At 36.8% G+C, this 21,175-nt stretch overlaps 1 protein-coding gene across 4 annotated transcripts in view; it reads left to right on the top strand.

Annotated features, from left to right (window-relative positions):
* Positions 1 to 21,175, top strand: part of LOC127880037 (H(+)/Cl(-) exchange transporter 4-like) — a 100,917-nt gene that overhangs the window by 69,518 nt on the left and 10,224 nt on the right. For 3 of the 4 annotated variants that reach the window (XM_052427252.1, XM_052427255.1, XM_052427256.1), the window contains 11 exons: positions 2,473 to 2,553; positions 3,366 to 3,548; positions 6,041 to 6,130; positions 7,927 to 8,051; positions 8,460 to 8,601; positions 10,326 to 10,411; positions 10,763 to 10,881; positions 13,198 to 13,312; positions 14,187 to 14,282; positions 14,785 to 14,808; positions 20,938 to 20,996. In XM_052427252.1, the coding sequence (XP_052283212.1) occupies positions 2,473 to 2,553; positions 3,366 to 3,548; positions 6,041 to 6,130; positions 7,927 to 8,051; positions 8,460 to 8,601; positions 10,326 to 10,411; positions 10,763 to 10,881; positions 13,198 to 13,312; positions 14,187 to 14,282; positions 14,785 to 14,808; positions 20,938 to 20,996 (1,120 nt within the window). The remainder of the gene's footprint in view (positions 1 to 2,472; positions 2,554 to 3,365; positions 3,549 to 6,040; positions 6,131 to 7,926; positions 8,052 to 8,459; positions 8,602 to 10,325; positions 10,412 to 10,762; positions 10,882 to 13,197; positions 13,313 to 14,186; positions 14,283 to 14,784; positions 14,809 to 20,937; positions 20,997 to 21,175) is intronic. The other variant, XM_052427254.1, reaches the window with a different exon arrangement.

Here is a 21,175-nt window from a genome sequence, read left to right on the forward strand (position 1 = left end):
GTGTGTCAGAAACAAGTGAACCATTTTGTTATTATTTTAATAAAAACGTATCAATAAATGGTATTGTAAAAGAGATATTATTACTGATATTAGTTAACCAATAAATGCGGTAACTTCGGGGAAGTCGGTACCTGCGCGAGCGTCTGATATTGGTAGCCTTATTAATTTATAATAGCCTGACCGTATTCCATTTCGTACAACGCTAATTTTATATCAGACAATGTCCAAACTTACTGTGTTGTTTTTGCGCTTTAAATTATAGTGATTGATAAATGTCCCATAAGCAATGTTTAATATGATTAATATCACTTTTATACGCAATAACATGTGGGATTGAGGTACCCACCCGGCGTCAGAAAGCGCGTTAAGTTCACCGAATTCCCAGTTATAATGCGCTATTTCGTGTCAAATACACGGGTAGGGGGGATGTTTCGGTAATAATTTGGTTAATAACACGGGTTAAAACCGGTGAAGTGTTAATTTATTGCAAATACCACCATAACACGTAATAACGGGTTCGATTTTGGTAAGCGCGCAAGCGTTTGAGAGCGTGTTTAATGTACTGATTTACCCGTTATAAATAGCTGATGTTCTCTTTAATCGTATATCTTTTGCATTTGCAGAATAACTAAATGGCATCAACCCCTTTACAAGTGTAATATGGTGTTAAATAAGTCCATAAAATCATCCGGAATATCGCGTAAATCTATATGCAGTCTATAGGCAAAGAAGACATTTTGGTGTTAGCTTGTCTAGGTTTTCTTTCCGCTGAGCCACGTGATTAAGTGGGCAGAGCGATCACTGATAAGGCGTCATGTCAATTGTGGCTGTAATGTGTTAAGATTTTAACAGGCTTGACATTCACTTTCAAAGCCACTATGTTTAAAATTTCAATTGTACTTAACAAATTGTTACCTGTACAAACCTTTGAATAAGAATATAATTTTGTTTACAATGATAAACAGAAAATAATAGTTGATACATTTGATTAAACAATAACACCATGATATTTTCTGTCATAACAAGAATATATGTTACCCAAGTTGTCTTTTCCATCTAAGTCATTAACTGGAACACTTATCTCACAATGTAAATTTAAAGAAATCTGTAAGCAGTCATGTTTAACTATTATTTTACAAAGAGAATTTATAAAATGTCTGCAGTTTTGTTTAATCAATATAAATAGTGAGAGAGAATGTTACTAGTGCCCTTTGGCATACAAATTCTGTCAGCTTTTCCAGATAGTATGACAGCGGTTAATATCAAGCCCATTTATGCATGTGGGGAAAGTGTCGTCTTAGATTAGCATGTGCAGTCTGCACTGGGTAATCAGGGACAACACTTTCTGCATTGACTAGATTTTTGCTAAGAAATGACAAACTGCACAGGCTAATCTGAGACCACACATTACACACATGCATTTAACCCCCTTTTCGCAGAGCAAGGCTCATATATCCTAAACATTTACAAGATCAAGACAGCGATAAAAAGGGTGAAGCCAAAATCAAGAGTTATCTGTAATTCATCATTTCCCATATTTTCATGATCCACTTTATGGTATTCAATGCATATGCTGTGAATGCTTCATTTTCTATCAGGGAAATACTGCACTATAGGGTCTAAATAGCTATAAGTTCCACTTTGCCATTAAGGTTTCTTCTGTGGGAAATTAGTAATTATAGTGCAGTGATTTCTGTGGTTAATGGTTAATCCATAGTCTGGGAAGTGTTATACAGATGAACATTAGAGGGTTACATCAGATATTTGTTTCCGTTGTGGTGTTGGACAACACTCTGCTTGTATGGTTTTTGCTATTTTAAGACAGTCTGTTTGTTATATAATGGATCACAGTTTTGTATTAGATAAGTCTTTGTGAAATTTAAACAGCGAAATACGAGCAGCACATACTAAAAGCTAAAGTAGAATTAAATGATTCCCCCATGCCAATATTAGGCCTGATAGTTTTTATTGTGACCATTTTGGTGCTCCTTGCTCCTTTTTCTCAAATCTCTGAAGGCCAATCAAGATAAGAGCCAGATATTTTTCAATGTAATTAATCATTATATAAAGAGCAACTGTTTTATCAAATATTTCATGTGCTTATGGTTTACAGTTTGATATGTATTTGAAGATAATTGTGCTCTTATACATTATGCAGTTGGTACATATCTGGTATACACAGTTTACAGTTTACATTGTTTTTGAAGATAAATGTGTTCTAGTACATAATGCAGATGGTACATTTCTGGTTAACATTTTTTACAGTTTAATTGCATTTGAAGGCTCCTACACTCTTGCGCATCATACTATTTGTTCATTTCTGGTATACATGGTTTACAGGTTTATTATATTTGAAGGCTCCAACATTCTTGCACATCATGGAGTTGGTTCTTTTCTGGTAAACATGGCTAACAGTTTGATCCTATTTGAAGGCTATTACATTCTTTTACATCATTCTTTTGGTAATTGCAGGTGCTGTCTGCGGCCTCAGCAGCAGGGGTCAGTGTGGCATTCGGGGCACCCATAGGAGGTGTACTCTTCAGTTTGGAGGAGGTATGGGTGGGATCATGTTCACCGAGGCAGGGGCTTTATAAACCACTGCAATCAAGGGTTGAGTGGTAAACGAGTGTAACTGATATCAAATTGTTAAGCAGAAACAAGAGTCCCATATTCAAGTCAAATAACTTTGTTTGCATCTTTATACATGTGAGCCGTGCTCTGTGGAAAAGGGGTTTAATGCTTGTGCCTAAAGTGTCATCCCACATAAGCCTGTGTAGTCCACACAGGCTGATCAGGGACGACACTTTCCGCCTAAACTAGACTCAGATTAAGAAGAGACTTTCTTTAAACAAAAAATATTATAACAGCGGAAAGTGTTTTCCCTGATTAGCCTGTGTGGACTGCACAGGCTAATCTGGGACTAAAATTTAACCACATGCATAAAAAACCCTTTTCACAGAGCAAGGCTCATATATTATTTCCCCTGATACGAAGCGATGGGGAGGTTTTTTTGTGTCGAATCACCATGGACATATGGACAAGCTGTTTTATGGAGTGGGGTCATAACTGGCCACACCTTGTTGGTTTCAATGTTTACATTAGCTTACATAGCAAGTTTACTTCTTCTGCAACCACAAGACCCAAAAGTTCAATGTTTTGTATGGACATTAAATGGTAGTTCTCTACTAACTTCGCTCAAATAAAGCTTGAGATAGTTTTCCTGAGTTTCCTCACATTACTGAAGACTGTGTGGAGTTTGCCTTTATAATTAAAGCATCTTTAATGTCCCGATAATATACATATCTATAATGTCCATTTCTTCATTTGATACAAGGGGGACAATGTTTCCTTTATATCTCTTATAGGTGAGTTATTACTTCCCCTTAAAAACTCTATGGCGCTCCTTCTTCTGTGCACTGGCTGCAGCGTTTGTGCTGCGCTCCATCAACCCATTTGGCACGGACCACCTGGTGATGTTCTACATAGAGTACAATGAACCCTGGTATCTACAGGAGCTTGTACCATTCGTGCTGATAGGGGCTCTAGGGGTAAGTGGCTCCAATAGCAGTTTGGTCAATAGCAAAATTTTCTCTACCACTGTTATTGTCAACGGATTATATTAGCAGTTTGGACACTGGAACATTATGCTCTACCACTGTTATTGTCAAAGGATTAAATACATTGTGTTTAACATTTAAATTATATAAAACAATAAAGATATTAGTGTACTTAAGTATATAATTACCTTGCAATTATAGTACTAGTAATAATCCAACAAAACACTGTTGCTGTTTTTGCCAATAAATGTGTTTTAAGAATTTCGTAAACACAAACGTTTGCCATTTTTTTGCAAAAGTACGGGAAGTAGGTAAATTCAAACTACTCAGCTTTCATGGAAAGATAAGACAACTGTATGCATTGTTCAAAAGCTGCATTCAAAAATGCCGACCAATTACAATTGCAAATAATTGGGACTGAACATGCATGAATCACATGTTCAATATCAGCGCATCAGGTAGAGCAATTAACTGTTATTACATGATTGGTTTAGCATGTTGAGCAAAACGAAGGAAGCCAATTTTATCGGAGAGCAAGTGTTGTTTTATGGCATCTTAACAGGAAGCGGCTTTCCTTTGATACTAAGTTGATACTAAGCATACATTCCTGTGTAAAAGTTGCTATCTTTTGTAATGTGTACTGCCCAACCCGTGCACAGTATATTCCACATTCAAAAAGACTTTCACCTTTGTTAAGCATTTACAAGGCAGTCATTATACTCCCACAAACGAAGTTAAGGGGGGTATATTGGAGTGAGCTTGTCTGTCTGTCGGTCGGTCAAGTTGTTTTCATCCTATCTTCACCAAACTTGGTCAGATGTTGTATCTAGATGATGTCTAGGTCAAGTTTGAATATGGGTCATGCCGGGTCAAAAACTAGGTCATGGGATCACTTAGTTCGTTTTAAACATTGAGCATGGTGTCCGCTCTCTTATTCAAGTAGTTTTCATCTGAGCTTCACCAAACTTGGTCAGAAGTTGTATCTAGATGATCTTAAAGCCAAGTTCGAACATGGGCCATGCCAGATTAAAAACTAGGTCAGGGGGTCACTTAGTACGTTTTACACATTCAACATGGTGTCCGCTCTTTAATTCAAGTAGTTTTTATCCGATCTTCACCACACTTGGTCAGAAGTTGTATCTAGATGATGTGTTGGCCAAGTTCGAACATGGGCCATGCTGGGTCAAAAACTAGGTCACGGGGTCACTTAGTGCGTTTTAAACATTGAGCATGGTATCCGCTGTTTTTTGTGAAGACAACATGCGAAATATTCTGTGTCAATGTGGCATGTGGGGGTATTCGTCACGTCTGTGACAAAGCTCTTGTTTCTGTTTGGAGCTGTCAGGCATGTCATTATCTTAAACCATTGTGCCTTAAGTGGGGGTTTCTATTTCTTATATCGTCCTGAACTTTTTATTCTGTGTGACAGTATGTTATAAAAGATTTTATAGGCATCCCGCTTGAAAAAAATTATAAGACTCTTAATGTAAGTTCTAATCCAAAGCATATTCATGCTTTGAAATATGTTTGATATAAAATGTTAGATTTTTATGCTCCCCCAAAATTTATTTTGGGGGGAGCATATAGTCGCTGCTTCGTCTGTCAGTCCTTCCGTCCGTTTGTCCGTCTGTGCACAATTTTTGTCCGGGCTATTTCTCAGCAACTAATGACCGGAACTCAATGAAACTTTATGGGAAGCTTCACTACCAAGAGGAGATGTGCATTTTATCAGCGGGTTCTGGTTGGATGATTTTTCACAGAGTTATGGCCCTTTGAAATTTTCCATTAACTGCACATACATGTATAGTGCAATTCTTGTCCGGGCTATTTCTCAGCAACTTATGACCGGAATTCAATGAAACTTTATGGGAAGCTTCACTACCAAGAGGAGATGTGCATATTATCAGCGGGTTCTGGTCGGAGGATTTTTCACAGAGTTATGGCCCTTTGAAATTTTCCATTAACTGTACATATAGTGCAATTCTTGTCCGGGCTATTTTTCAGCAACTAATGACCGGAATTCAATAAAACTTTATGGGAAGCTTCACTACCAAGAGGAGATGTGCATATTATCAGGGGGTTTTGGTCGGATGATTTTTTACAGAGTTATGGCCCTTTGAAATTTTCTATAAAAAATACTTGTCCCCCCAACTACTGTGCCCTCAAGACGTTTCCTTTTATCTGAATATATAGTGCAATATTGTGACAAAAAAAAAACTTTGGGGAGCATCACCCGTCTCGGACAGTTTCTTGTTTTAGTAATATTTTGCTTACTTATTGTTGACAACAAAATATTTATTTAGTTTTAAACAATCACCAATGTCAATAGTGAAATACCATAAAGCAGTAGTATGAAGTGGAAATTGATTGTGTGTAACCCACAACAGTGATGTCATTTGGTAAATATTAAGACCAAGACTTTTAAGACAAAGAAGGGACAGTTAATGTGTTAAACAATATACCATCATTATTATATGTTGCAGGGTTTATTAGGAAGTCTTTTTATCAAATTCAATATCAAATGGTGCAGATATAGGAAAACATCTGCTCTTGGAAAATATCCAATTATAGAGGTAAGAAATGTTATCTTATTCTAGTCCCACATTTTAAAAACTTTATTTGTCAATAATCACAAATTTGTCTGTCAAAAGGATTGCTGATTTAACATGATTGTAATGCAGGTTTGCATTATTTACATACAAAAATAAACATTATCAGGATAGAATATTTGAAACACACGATAAATTTATACTGTAATTACTGTAAATTCTTTTCACACATTAACAGATTTGTTGTTTGTTTGTGACTGAAAAATTATATGCACAAAATATTCTAAAATATTTTCAAATAACTTGTGTTGGAAAATTGGAGTCCCAATGAGAAATGCCTTGACATAAAAGTGAATGGTATTGATTAGTGCATGCTTATGTAATACCGGCCAATTAAGTATTTTTTTCAATTTTAGTTACCAAAAATTGTTGTCTTAAATGTGACACCATTTACACAACTTGTAATATTTTTATGACCCCCTTCGAAGAAGAGGGGGTATATTGCTTTGCTCATGTCGGTCTGTCGGTCGGTCTGTCGGTCCGTCCACCAGGTGGTTGTCAGACGATAACTCAAGAACGCTTAGGCCTAGGATCATGAAACTTCATAGGTACATTGATCATGACTCACAGATGACCCCTATTGATTTTGAGGTCACTAGGTCAAAGGTCAAGGTCACTGTGACCCGAAATAGTAAAATGGTTTCCGGATGATTATTCAAGAACGCTTATGCCTAGGATCATGAAACTTCATAGGTAGATTGATCATGACTAGCAGATGACCCCTATTGATTTTCAGGTCACTAGGTCAAAGGTCAAGGTCACGGTGACCCGAAATAGTAAAATGGTTTCCAGATGATAATTCAAGAACCCTTATGCCTAGGATCATGAAACTTGATAGGTAGATTGATCATGACTAGCAGATGACCCCTATTGATTTTCAGGTAACTAGGTCAAAGGTCAAGGTCATGGTGACCCGAAATAGTAAAATGGTTTCCGGATGATAACTCAAGAACGCTTATGCCTAGGATCATGAAACTTGATAGGTACATTGATCATGACTGGCAGATGACCCCTATTTATTTTCAGGTCACTATGTCAAAGGTCAAGGTCACAGTGACCCGAAATAGTAAAATGGTTTCTTGATGATAACTCAGGAAAGCTTATGGCTAGGATCATGAAACTTCATAGGTACATTGATCATGACTCGCAGATGACCCCTATTGATTTTCAGGTCACTAGGTCAAAGGTCAAGGTCACAGTGACAAAAAACATATTTACACAATGGCTGTCACTACAACTTAGAGCCCATATGGGGGGCATGCATGTTTTACAAACAGCCCTTGTTTAGCATTGGGATAAAAGGATAATAAAATCAATTTGAAAACTGTATACAATTATTTTAATTGGCACTAATTTACACTAAACCATGATTCAATGAAAAAATGGAAGTAAAACATTGTTCTTTTACAAGATTTTCATACAATGGAACTTATTTAAAAGTCTACTTGTTTTATGATATATAGATTTTGACTTGCATCTTTTGTAAGAACTTATTTGGGGTGTGTTATTGGAATAACATCTTAAAATTCTCAATAATTTAGAGGCATTAGGTATGGATGGACATCTGGATGTCAGAAACATATAGTCTTCAAAATAAATATTTAAGCTTTAAAAATGAGGTTGTTTGAAAAGTTTGAGTGTCTGAAAAAAGAGTAATTGCATTGATATCGGTACCTTTTCTTCCATGTCTGTCCTCTTTGTTTTTGCATTTTCAGGTAGAATCGTGATAATTTCATAACTTAATGGAACGTGTGTTTTAGGTTTTAGTCATTACGTTTGTGACCACATTGCTGAGTTTTCCCAACCCGTACACTCGAATGAACTCAAGTGAGTTGATCCGTCAGCTGGTGAGTCGTTGTGGACCTGAAGACAACAGTGATCTGTGGTATGCAGAAATCTCCTTCATCTCACACCCTTTATTGTTTCAGTATATGGCTATAGTGAATGATTGTGAACACCTAAACATGTGGGTTTTTTTTCCAATCTTCATGAAACTTGCTCAAATCATAAAATTTTGTTTTAATAATACATTGAGCCAATTTTGAAATGGTTTGGAAATCCTACAAAAGTAGCTCAGAACAGTTTAGTTCCGCAAGTCTTGGGTGAAGGACCTAGAATGTCCCACGTGATTCTTTATGAATGTAAACAATAGTGGCTGATGTTTTGTAAATAATTAATTCATAATTCATAAGACTTTACCTCTATAAGTGAAAAGTTTTTGCTTAATATAGAGACTCAAGATTAGTTAATGATGACAACCTATCAGCCATTGCTTCATGGTCTTGTGTTTCAGTGGTTACCAGCGTAACTTTACGGATCCGCAGGCATACATGTCGAGTGCGTATGTGGGTGAGGGGGTGAGGCGCGCCCTCTGGCAACTCTTCTTAGCCCTGGTGTTCAAGGCAGTCATCACTGTGTTCACGTTTGGCATGAAGGTATCAAAGACCTTGCAGATTGATGCTGTCCCAATATGTCTTATTAGCTTACCTGAGTATCACACCTCTCTCAAAAGTAAAGTGATAATGGCTAGCTATTGGGACGGGGGTGGGTTATTATACCCCCACAAACGAAGTTTAGGGGGGTATAAGGAGTGAACTTGTCTGTCGGTCCGTATTAAGTGTCCGCTCTCTAATTCAAGTAGTTTTCATCCGATCTTTACCAAACTTTGTCAGAAGTTGTATCTACATGATGTCTAGGCCAAGTTCGAACATGGGCCTTGCAATGTCAAAAACTAGGTCACGGGGTCACTTAGTGCGTTTTAAACATTCAGCATTTTGTCCGCTCTCTAATTCAAGTATTTTTTATCCGATCTTCACCAAACTTGTTCAGAAGTTGTATCTAAATGATGTCTAGGCCAAGTTCGAACATGGGCCTTGCCGGGTCAAAATCTAGATCACAGGGTCACTTAGTGCGTTTTAGACATTCGGCATGTTGTCCGCTCTCTAATTCAAGTAGTTTTCATCCAATTTTCACCAAACTTGGTCAGAAGTTGTATCTACATGATGTGTAGGCCAAGTTCGAACATGGGCCTTTTTGGGTCAAAAACTAGATCACGGGGTCACTTTGTTCGTTTTAAACATTCAGCATGTTGTCTGCTCTCTAATTCAAGTAGTTTTCATCCGATCTTCACCAAACTTGGTCAGAAGTTGTATCTAGATGATCTTAAGGCCAAGTTCGAACATGGGCCTTGCCGGGTCAAACCTAGGTCACGGGGTAACTTAGTGCGTTTTAAACATCACAATGTTTTCTGCTCTCTAATTCAAGTGGTTTTTATCCAATCTTCACCAAACTTGGTCAGAAGTTGTATCAAGATGATGTCTAGGTCAAGTTTGAATATGGGTCATGCCGGGTCAAAAACTAGGTCACGGGGTATCTTAGTGCGTTTAATACCTCACCATGTTGTCCGCTCTCTAATTCAAGTAGTTTTCATGTAATCCTCACCAAACTTGGTCACAAGTTTTATCTAAATGATCTCTAGGACAAGTTTGATCATGGGCCATTCCGGGCCTAAAACTAGGTCACGGGGTCACTTAGTGCGTTTTTTAACATTCAGCATGGTGTCCGCACTCTAATTCAAGTAGTTTACATCCGATCTTCACCAAACTTGGCCAGAAGTTTTATGGAGATGATCTTAAGGCCAAGTTAGACCATGGGCCTTTCTGGTTCAAAAACTAGGTCAAGGGGTCACTAAGTGCGTTTTAAAAATTGAGCATGGTGTCCGCTGTTATTTGTGAAGACGACATGCAAAATATTATGTGTCAATGCGGCATGTGGGGTTATTCGTCACGTCTGTGACAAAGCTCTAGTTAATTTTATTAACCCACATTTTAAATATAACTCCGGTAAGCATGCAAGGGTTAACTTGGCCCTTTTGTATTAAAGCAGCTTTAAATTATATCTCATCATGAAACATACATAACACAAAAAGAATGATGTGGTACCAGTGTAATTAATCTGCAGCTCTTACATGATACGCAGCAGGTTTAAATAACCAGAAAATCGTATACAGCCCACTATCTATTGCAAACAAATGTTGGTAACAATGCTTTGCTTCATATTGATCAAAGTGGTGTTATGACAATGTGAATTCAGCAGGTTTTGATATGTGTGTATACTGTAATTTCAATGTGTGTATTGTAAATGCCTTCTCTGTGCGCAGGTTCCAGCAGGGCTGTTCATTCCCAGCATGGCAGTGGGCGCCATTATGGGCAGAATGATAGGCATCGGCATGGAGCAGCTTGTACTGTAAGTGGCCTTGCCAAATGGCTTTGGATGGCATTACTCTGCTTTCTGCTTTCATTTTAAATGCTAGAGCAGCTAAAATCTTCTCTATAAAGTACCAGTAAAAAGCAATTTCCCACTACAGGAAAAACAGTTCCAATCAAAATTTCCCAAATATCAGGGGTTTATGCACTCATTTTTTTCATATTGATTGGGTATTTGTACTTTTCTCATTTTGGTCAAAAAAAGCCTGTAAGAATTGTAATTTAAGAGAAAACCAATAAACACTTAGACTAGATAAATGCATAAAACAAATATTATAATTTTCAATGTGTTATAAGCTACTCTGAGCACAATGTATGTGTTGTCCTACAGAGCCAATAAAGACAGTGCAATTTTCAAGAACATGTGCCAGGGAGGCTGTATGGTCACCCCAGGCCTGTATGCTATGGTGGGGGCGGCCGCTACCCTGGGGGGAGTCACCAGAATGACAGGTAACCATAGATACACACACCATTATCGTCACATGAAACATGTCTCTTACTGGCACGTGTACAGAATGACAGGTAACCATAGATACACATGCCATTGTATTAACAAGAAACATGTCTCATACAAATCCAGTTCCCGGTACACACACCATTGTCTTTACATGAAACGTTCCTCATACAAATTCAAACTCATTAAGTGCTAACTCAATAAATAAGATTGTATTGAACCACAAGGATAAACAGTGATAACGAACATGTCACTTGCAAAATTTGAGAAAATTAGTCAATATTTATATAAACTTCAAAGAACAAAATTATGATTAAAGTCCCAATAATCATGGCAAGTGTTGAACATCACAGCACCATTGTAAAGTATCTACAGGTAGCACTTTTAATGTCAAAAGAATTTAATAGTTTCTGTAAGAATCAAATAAATTTTGACAATCTCCAAGTGATATGATTAACTTTTTATTGTTTTGATGGGCTTTAATGAAGCTTCCTGGGTTATGCCCTAATGGTTATACACTGTAACTCCAATATAAAGCGCTCCGTTATAACGCTGAATCCAATATAACGCGGAGGGTACTTGGATCCCATTTTTTCTCCAACCTTCCATTTGATTTCTGATTCAAATCCGTATTATGCAACTTCATGTATTTTCAGACAATTCAAAGATGGCGGCAATCACAGTCATGTTGATTGCTTTATCCAACCGTCCGTTGAACCGATTATAATCACCTCGGGGTTAAACAACACCGACAGCTAATTGGTGTTAATCTGTTGTGTAATGTCAATAAAGGTGTGAAAAACTCGCGTGTCAGTGTTTGTTACATGTATTCCTCATCAGAGCGGTTCAGTGCGATAATTTCCATAAGTTAAGTGCAAGCGGGATAGTTATACAATTCAAGTAATTCAACACGATTGAAACATTTTTACTTTGATATGGTTGCAGTTTGACTATATTAAATAAGCGGCTGTGAAATATACTGCCTACTGTATAAAACAACTTTTTCTGTCATTTCATTATCATTCTAGTATTATGTCATTTAATCTTTCAGTTCGTTTATAAGAAATTAAATAATGCAGAAGATTTATTTACATGCGAACGCAGTGTACCGGCAATTGTTAACAGAGTTTCACTTTCATTTTCGCGCGGTATCAGAAAGTCCCCGGGAAACACGTTTTTTGCATGCGTATAACGCAATAAAACAATTTTTTGTACATGAGTCGTATTGCATTCAATCTAAATTTTAAGTCGCTCGTCCAATGAAAGCTCTGCCCCATGTTGCACTGTACTCTTAACACTACTGAAAATGGCATATATGCGTACGGTTGTGTTTACGAATTTCTTAAACATATATCGTCATTAATGTTCAAGATTATTATTTTTTAAGTAATGTTGCAATTTTATTGGATTATCGGATAAATCTGCACATAAGAAAAGCGGTATGTATACTGTTATTGTTATCGATACGGTTCGGTTTATATGCATGTATTTGCGTCAACACAGCATGGCAATATACATTACCTATATTATTTGCTATTCTATACCTGGTTTTTTTTATAGCGCCCTGCAGTAAATGAGCTCAAAACCTATAACACGGATCCGTTATAACGCTGTTTCGCGGCTTGGACCCCATTGACCGCGCTATATTGGAGTTACAGTGTATTCCGTTTTATTGAAACTACAAAGTTAAGTGGTACAGTCTTTAACTTGACAACAAGAAAACCTATGGTAACTCAAATCTCAAAGTCCTGGTTAAATCGTCAATACTCTTCTATTTAATGAGCAGCTTTAACTTGAGGTACGAACAGATTAAGAGGATGTGATCTGAACACATGTCAATAAGAAAAATTGGTTATAAGAAATTTGCCACTTTCTTAATTTTATAATATGTAGTTTTTTCTTACCAGTATATAACGACAACAATGGAAAATACCTTGATAACTCAAGACCAAAGATTACAGAAGCATTTTCATCAGATTAAAGAATTTTATATTTACATCTTAAGAATACATATAAGCCACATGCTGTGAAAACTGGCCTTAATACATGTGCGTGAAGTGTTTGCCCTGATTAGCCTGTGTAGCCTGCACAGGCTAATCAAAGACAACACTTCAAGCTTTAATGGAAATGTTCATTTCAAGAAACCAACATCCAACATAGGTAGTAAGTGTTGTCCCCAAATTAACCTGTGTGGACTGCACAGGTTTATTTGGGATGACTTTTACGCACATGTATTAAACCCTGATTTCCTAGAGCAAGGCTCGCATATATTCTTCAAGAGAATTCATATTTCCCTATGTCTCTTCCTGCAGTGTCGCTGGTGGTGATCATGTTTGAGCTGACAGGGGGTCTACAGTACATTGTGCCTCTCATGCTGGCAGTCATGGCTAGCAAGTGGGTTGGAGACGCACTATGTAAACAGGGAATGTATCCTTCATTGAGTGCTGATCTGCATCTTGTATAGGAGATGAGTCCTATAACTTGTATAGGAGATGAGTCCTATAACTTTACATCTTGTATAGGAGAGGAGTCCTATAACTTTACATCTTGTATAGGAGATGAGTCCTATAACTTTACATCTTGTAAAGGAGATGAGTCCTATAACTTTACAAAAATATGAACTACGCTCTGGGAAAAAAGGGCTCATAACATGTGTGTAAAGTTTTGTCCAAGATTAGCATGTTCAGTTTGCACAAGATAATCAGGGACTATAAATTATAATTTATGCTTTTATGGAATTATTTGTTCAAAGGAGGTCTTTTTTAAACGAAAATCCAGTTTAGGCAGAAAGTGTTGTCCCTGATGATGCTGTGCAGACTGCACATACTAATCTTAGAAAACACTTATAGCACATGCATTAAGCCCAGAGTTCCCAGAGCAGGGTCTCTATTATGACATATTGTGTGTTTTACAGCAAACATAAAGTTATGGTGAGCATTTGGGAAATGCCAGGACCCTTTTTTAATCATTAATCCATCCATGTGTTTGTATTCAACATTTATTCAGAAAACCTTTGGTACCTGCCTTTCCCTCAGGCTGATATGGCGTGTGCTTCCAACATCCCTTCTTAATCAGGGATCAGTCTTGCCACATCCCTCAATTGCCAGGACATGCCTTAATTAGCCATCGGACATGTAATAAATATACAGCATTAAACTGATAAATTTAGAGAAGGACTCAAACCTCTACAAAAGGTCGTGCCTGTTTAAATTGATTGTTAATTTGACTTAAGGATTACTTCATTGCAAAAATTAGTCGATTCAGCTACCTTTATGTATGTTAACCTTAACGTGGTATGAAGCTATGATGCGCACATCCGTCTGAATGGCTACCCATTCCTGGACAACAAGGAAGAGTTCACACACACCACCATTGCAGCAGACGTCATGAGACCAAGGTGAGTGCGATAAAACCTTCATTCCATTGTCACTCAACCATATTCATTTGGAATATAGATTACACTGTGTTGTTCAGTTTTTCTATTAAGATTTTTTTAATTTGATTAAATGTTTGCACACAGTTTAACAGATGAGTTTATTTGTAGAAAATGTGGCATAAACATCTTTGGTACTTAAAATTTGATTTTACATTATAAAGTGTACCCTCAATTTTACCTTGGCCAGCCTTTACTTTTCTCATGCTAAAAAACCTTTGCAACAAAAACTAAGCTTCAATTTTTTTGCAATAAATTGTTGAACAAAAATAAATGTTCCAGACGTATTTGTTTGGAATGTCATAAAATTAATATGACTTCCATAATTTTCTGTGGAAAATGTTTTTGGCCTTTTTTTTTCAAGAGACCATCTTATTATTGTCTGATAATGTTTGGGAATTTTATTTCATCTATGACTTTTTCTTTTTACTTACAATCAGGGTTAGCAAATGTATTTATTCCATAGATGTTGGCGCTATGGTATGGAAGTGTAAGTTAAAATAGAATGTTTGAGTTTTCAGTTCGCTCACAAACATTAATTTTTGCCTCACCAAGCGTTTGCCAGTTATTTTTTTATTGGACACAAACTAACGTGGTTTCTGTTTCAGTTGCTTTTTAGGTCTGTATGTCTGAGTTGCTAGTTTTGTTTGGCTTTAATGTTGGTCACTGACATGTGAATGGTTTACATGTGATACTACTATTTATGATTTTAAGTTGTATGTGAAATTGTTGTATAGATTTATTAAATCTATTCTTTCCCAAGTATTTCTCTAAAATCCTTCAGATTTTTTAAGCTCAGTTGTGCAAGCATTTTTTTTATACCCCATTTATATAGCACCCTTTTCATACTCGAGATGTGCGTTCAACGGCGCTTTACATTTTTCCCTGATCACTGGGTCATAAGTCGTCCGTTAACATCTTGGCGCAGTATGCAGCCACGGCACATTGGCTTATTTCCCTCACAGGTACCCATTTATACACCTGGGTGGAGAGGAGCAGATGTGGGATAAATTTCTTGCTCAAGGAAATTCCAGTGTTCAGGGCGGGATTCGAACCCAGGACCTCTATCCCTAAGCCAACGTCCTACCATTAGACCACTGCTCCCACTTTGGGTCTAGTTTGGTCAAATACTTAATCACATTGCCAAATGTTACCACTCCAGAATCCACATCTATAATTAAGTCTAAATGAAACTTGCACAAAAGGTTTATTTTTGCAATATCTGTGGGGTTAATGACGTGGTCACCAGCTCAACCCTGTGAGAATGAAAACATCATTTTGGTGTGTTTTTTTCTGATAAAAAAAGCTTCTACTCATATTATGTTTTAAAAGCTCACCTGAGCACAACACGCTCTCTAAGCTTTTGTGATCATTTTCTGTCATCTGTTGTCAGTAGTTAACATTTACTCAGTTAACACCCTGGGGGCCTAATTTATTATCAGAAAACCTGTTTAGAAGATTTGTCCCAATGATATATTGGCTAAGATTAAAACTGGGTCATATTTGGTAAAAAAACTAGGTCATTAAGTCAAATTAAAGAAAAAGCTTGTTAACACTTTAGGAGTTACATTTTTAGCTCCACTGGCCAGAGGCCAGCAGGGCTTATGTCATGGGCCTGTGTCCGTTGTGCGTGCGTCCGTGCGTTAACTTTTTCTTTAAACATCTTCTTCTCCTAAACTACAAGTCCATTTCTGATAAAACTTTTCACAAATGTTCCTGGGGTGAACCTCTTTCAAATTTGTTCAAATTATGCCCCTGGGGTCAAATTTGACCCCGCCCCGGGGGTCAATAAATTGAACATATGCTTATATAAAGCCTATTTTGTGCAAACTTTAAAAATCTTTCTGTCCATAACCAAAGGGCCTAGTGCTACCACATTTGGTATGTAGTGACATTTAATAGTTCTCTACTTTGTTTGTTCAAATTAGGCCCCTGGGGTCACATTTGAACCTGCCCCGGGGGTCACAAAAATGAACATATGCTTATATAAAAAGCCTATTTTGTGCAAACTTTAAAAATCTTTTTGTCCATAACCGTAGGGCCTAGAGCTACCAAATTCGGTATGTAGTGACATCTTATAGTTCTCTACTTAGTTTGTTCAAATTATGCCCCTGGGGTCAAATTTGACCCTGCCCTGGGGGTCACAAAAATGAACATACGCTAAAATAAGGCCTATTTTGTGCAAACTTTAAAACTCTTCTTGTTCATAATTATAGAGCCTAGGGCTACTAAATTTGGTATGTAGTGACATCTAATAGTCCTCTACCAAATTTGTTCAAATAATTCCCCTGGGTTCAAATTGGACCCTGCCCCGGGGGTCACAAAACTGAACATATGCTTATATAAAGCCTCTTATTGCAAACTTTAAAAATCTTCCTGTCCATAACAGGAAGCCTAGGGCTACCAAATTTGGTATGCAGTGACATCTTATAGTTCTCTACCATGTTTGTCCAAATTATGCCCCTTGGGCCAAATTTATCCCTTGAAGGCTCCCATTAAAAAGTTGTTCAAGAAAATTTGATTCGTCAAAAAACATGGCCACAGGAAGTTGTTGAACTTTGCATGTTTATGCGCGTTTTTGCTATTTATTCATTATGGGATGAATAAACTATTTTCTTCTCAAACTAAAACTTTATCAAAATACACTTGAAATAACTTTTTAATTATAAGAGATAAATGCATACATGTCGAGCATGAAAGGTAGACCAACATGTTAACTATCCATAAATGTTAACCCTTTACCAAACAACACATTTTGGACTGCCATGAATTGAAAGAGATTGCAGACAAAAAATAATATTGTAAAGGACTATTTATAAATTGACTGGGTGGGGAAGAAATCATTGTGATAAAAGGAGAAATTGCTCATCATGAGCAATTTCTCCTTTTTGAAACCGGAAGTCCTGTTTTCAAAACGAAAACAAACTCTTCAGAAGGAGTTATGGTCTATTGGAAGGTCGAGAATGGCATTTGGTACTTAATCATCTACAAAGAAATCAAATTTATAAGCTTTTTTTGCCATTAATATGATAACCCATCAGTTCAAAAGCATGATTGAAAACATTTCTGCATATGCGCGGACCAGTTTAAGAACTTTAAACGCCCAGTGGGACGAGGAATAGAAAGAGAAAGTCACATGCTGAAGTACATTTCAACCCATTCGCATTGCATGCTTTTTTCGCCTAAAAAAACAGTGGAGCAATACAGGGCCATCATGGCCCTCTTGTTTAGTCCAATCTTCATGAAACTTGGTGGGAACATTTATTCTAATGATATACAATCCGAGTTCCAAAATGGTTCTGGTTTGTTGAAGAACATGGCTGCTAGGAGGCCAAACAGATTTCATTATTGTTATTGTGGAACCTTGTTAACATGCTAAAAGTCGCATTTTTAGTTCAATCTTCATAAAACTTGTTCAGAACATTTGCGATGATATCTTGGCTGACTTTGGAAAATAAAAATGTGCCTAGAAATTAAATATTTATGTTTCATAAAGTACTTTTGTAATTATGAACACCACCTTCTCAGAACAGTTTGGTTCCTTGAGGTCACTGCATGGTTAGCACCTTCAGGAACATGGTCCTCTTGTTTGCTAAAATTTCTTGAAACTTGGTCAGGACATTAGTTCTAATTATTTATTAAATACCTGTTTAATGCTTTTAACAAAATAGAGGTTGTATCAATTGTTGAAATAAATCCCGTATTACGCTACTCGCAGTTTCCGATTCCGTATTACCATACTAGCCAGACTACTTTCTTCGACCCATTTAATGACGTCACATTAGGTGCACCAAAAATTGGAAACCCCTATTTTATATTATGAAATATATTATGTAGTACATTGTGTGACGTCATTTCTGTGACAAAACACAATAGTTTTATTTAAACTCTCTGGAATTTAAGGGCATGTCGGAGGTGGTGTTTTTTAACAGTTAACTATTTGTTTGAAACAAAGTGTGGTTTAAACTAAGTTTCGATAAAGACATGGAAGAATAGAAGTGGAAGTGCATATCGTTTTAACGTTTTTGTTACAAGCATTGGATAAAAGTTGTCAAATTAATTGTTAGGTATATAAACATTGGATTAACGATGTCATTAAGGTAAGCGTGTCGGAAACCTGTGTTTTCCCGGTTCAAAGGTTTACACGGTAATTTACATAAACTGTATTCATTTAGTCATTGTTTTGTCGGTTTTGTTATAGTTTCGTTAGTTGTTGTATATAATAAAAGGAATACTACGCTATTCAATTGTTCCAAGAGTTTGTATCAGTCTCGTGGCTTGTACTATTTCGCATCACACGAGAGGCGGAGCCACTCGACTGATACAAACACTTGGAACAATTGACTAGCGTGATATTCCGTACATATCAGCAGAGTTCGAAAATGGTTCCCTCCAATATAAGGTTGCCCGGCGGATTGGAACATTTTCCTTGTATGGCTATAGTAAAACCTTGTTAACTCTTTAGAAGTCAATATTTTTTTGTCCAATTTTCATGAAACTTGGTAAGAACATTTTTTCTTATAATATCATGGCTGAGTTTATTTTTTACATTTTTTACCACACAGTTTTGTATACCTTATTTCCCTGGATGAGTTTGTTGATATGTGGTGTTGGATATCTCCCTCATTTCTCACTCTCTCAGTCTTGCATACATTTTTATGCCCCCGAAGGAGGGCATATATTGATCAGACTGTCCGTCTTTCCGTCACACTTTGCGTTTAGGTTTCGAAAAATGCTCATTACTTCTATGTCCCTTGAGATATGACCTTCATATTTGGTATGCATGTGTATATGGACAAGGCCTTTCCATACGCTCAATAATTTTGACCCTTGTGACCTTGACGTTGAACTTAGGGTCCGCGTTTAGGTTTCGAAATCTGCGTTTAGGTTTTGAAAAATGCTCATAACTTCTATGTCCCTTCAGATATAACCTTCATATTTGGTATGCATGTGTATATGGACAAGGCCTTTCCATACGCACAACATTTTTGACCCCTGTGACCTTGACCTTGAACAAAGGGTCTGCGTTTAGGTTTCAAAATCTGCGTTTAGGTTTCGAAAAATACTCATAACATCTATGTCCCTTGAGATGTAACCTTCATATTTGGTATGCATGTGTATATAGACAAGACTTTTCCATACGCGCACAAATTTTGACCCCTGTTACCTTGACCTTTAATTTTGGGTCCGCGTTTAGGTTTCAAAATCTGTGTTTAGGTTTCGAAAAATGCTCATAACTTCTATGTCCCTTGAGATATAACCTTCATATTTGGTATGCATGTGTATATGGACAAGGCCTTTCCATACACACTCAAATTTTGACCCATATGACCTTGACCTTGAACTAAGGGTCCGCGTTTAGGTTTTGAAATCTGCGTTTAGGTTTCGAAAAATGCTCATAACTTCAATCAAAGCGTTTATAGGGGGCATATCGTCGCTGTCGTTCTCAAACCTCGTAGCTCCTAAATTTTCAAAATATTTTTTTCGTCTTTTCCGAATATATTAAGTCTGGCGCGTGTTTTGTGCTACACAATCTCGTAGCTCTACGTCAATCAGAGCCCTTGAAAAAGCCACGTGTGATCATGAAATGTTGTAGAATGATTGTTGGCTTTTTTCCCAGCGAAAAGTCGTAGCAACGCCATTTCACCTATAGGTACGTCGTTTCGTTTGGACAAATTTGACAAAAAGGTTTTTATAATGTTTTTTATTTGCAACTACAAGGTTTCCTATCAGAACGAATTGTCGTACCTCATAAAAATGACAAAACTGTGGTGACAAAATATCGTAGCTACCATGTCTGACTGTCAGTATGACTAACGCGTCTACGGCTTATACCGTATTTTGCAGCTTCATTTGTTTGGTATTTTTACAGAATTTCAATTTTTAAAACATTGTTATAAAAAAATGAGACGTTTTTTTCTCTCTCCTGAAAAGTTGGCATTTTGTAGCTACGAGGTTTGAGAACGACAGCGACGATATTTCATCCTATGGTGACAGCTCTTGTTTGCTGTGATTTGGTTTGAATTGTGAGGAAAATAATCTCAGTATTTTTACCAAAGTCGTTAAGTAGCAATTGTTCCTTTACATGTACCACATTATTGTAGTTTGACGTCTTGGTTTATTCACAGGCTTTTTCTACACATAATTCAAGCATTTTACCAATATGATCTTTTCTCACCAAGCATTCACTAGCCTCTAATAGAATAATTCTATGTTTTACATGGAAATAAATAACTGTTGATTATTACAAATTAAGCCTCAATCAGAATGTGCTTTAGCGTTTGTGACCAATAATAGTTAAAAGTTACTAATACTAAGTCTTATTCTTTTTTTACATGCATGAATGTTTCTTAAACACAATTTTTGGAGATATTCTCTAAAGCTTGATACATATGGGACCTGGGGAGTTATAATATGGCAAGAATATGGTTTATTTTGAGATTCAACATAATGCTGTTGATAAAAAAAAATTGTGCCCATGTTTAAATGGAACTTGCCAGTAATGTGTTCTCAAACCTGCAAGCAATTCAGTCCTAATCACTTTAACAGAAGCTCTGTTTAAGATAATATTTTGACATTTTTGACATTTAATTATTTTAAATCTCTAATCTGGTTTCAGGCGAAATGATCCTCCGTTAAGTGTGATCACCCAGGATACTATGACTCTGGAACAAATAGGTATGTAGTACTGTAAGGTGACTAGACACACCATGCTTGACCATGAGAGTTTGTAGTACTGTAAGGTGACTAGACACACCATGCTTGACCAGGTGAGTTTGTTAAGTGCTTTATTTATGTGTATGAACATACAATTTGGGATATAATTTGTCATAATTGTTTTTCCCTAACTCAGTAAT

This window comes from Dreissena polymorpha, chromosome 4 (assembly GCF_020536995.1).
Source record: "Dreissena polymorpha isolate Duluth1 chromosome 4, UMN_Dpol_1.0, whole genome shotgun sequence".
NCBI classification, from domain to species: domain Eukaryota; kingdom Metazoa; phylum Mollusca; class Bivalvia; order Myida; family Dreissenidae; genus Dreissena; species Dreissena polymorpha.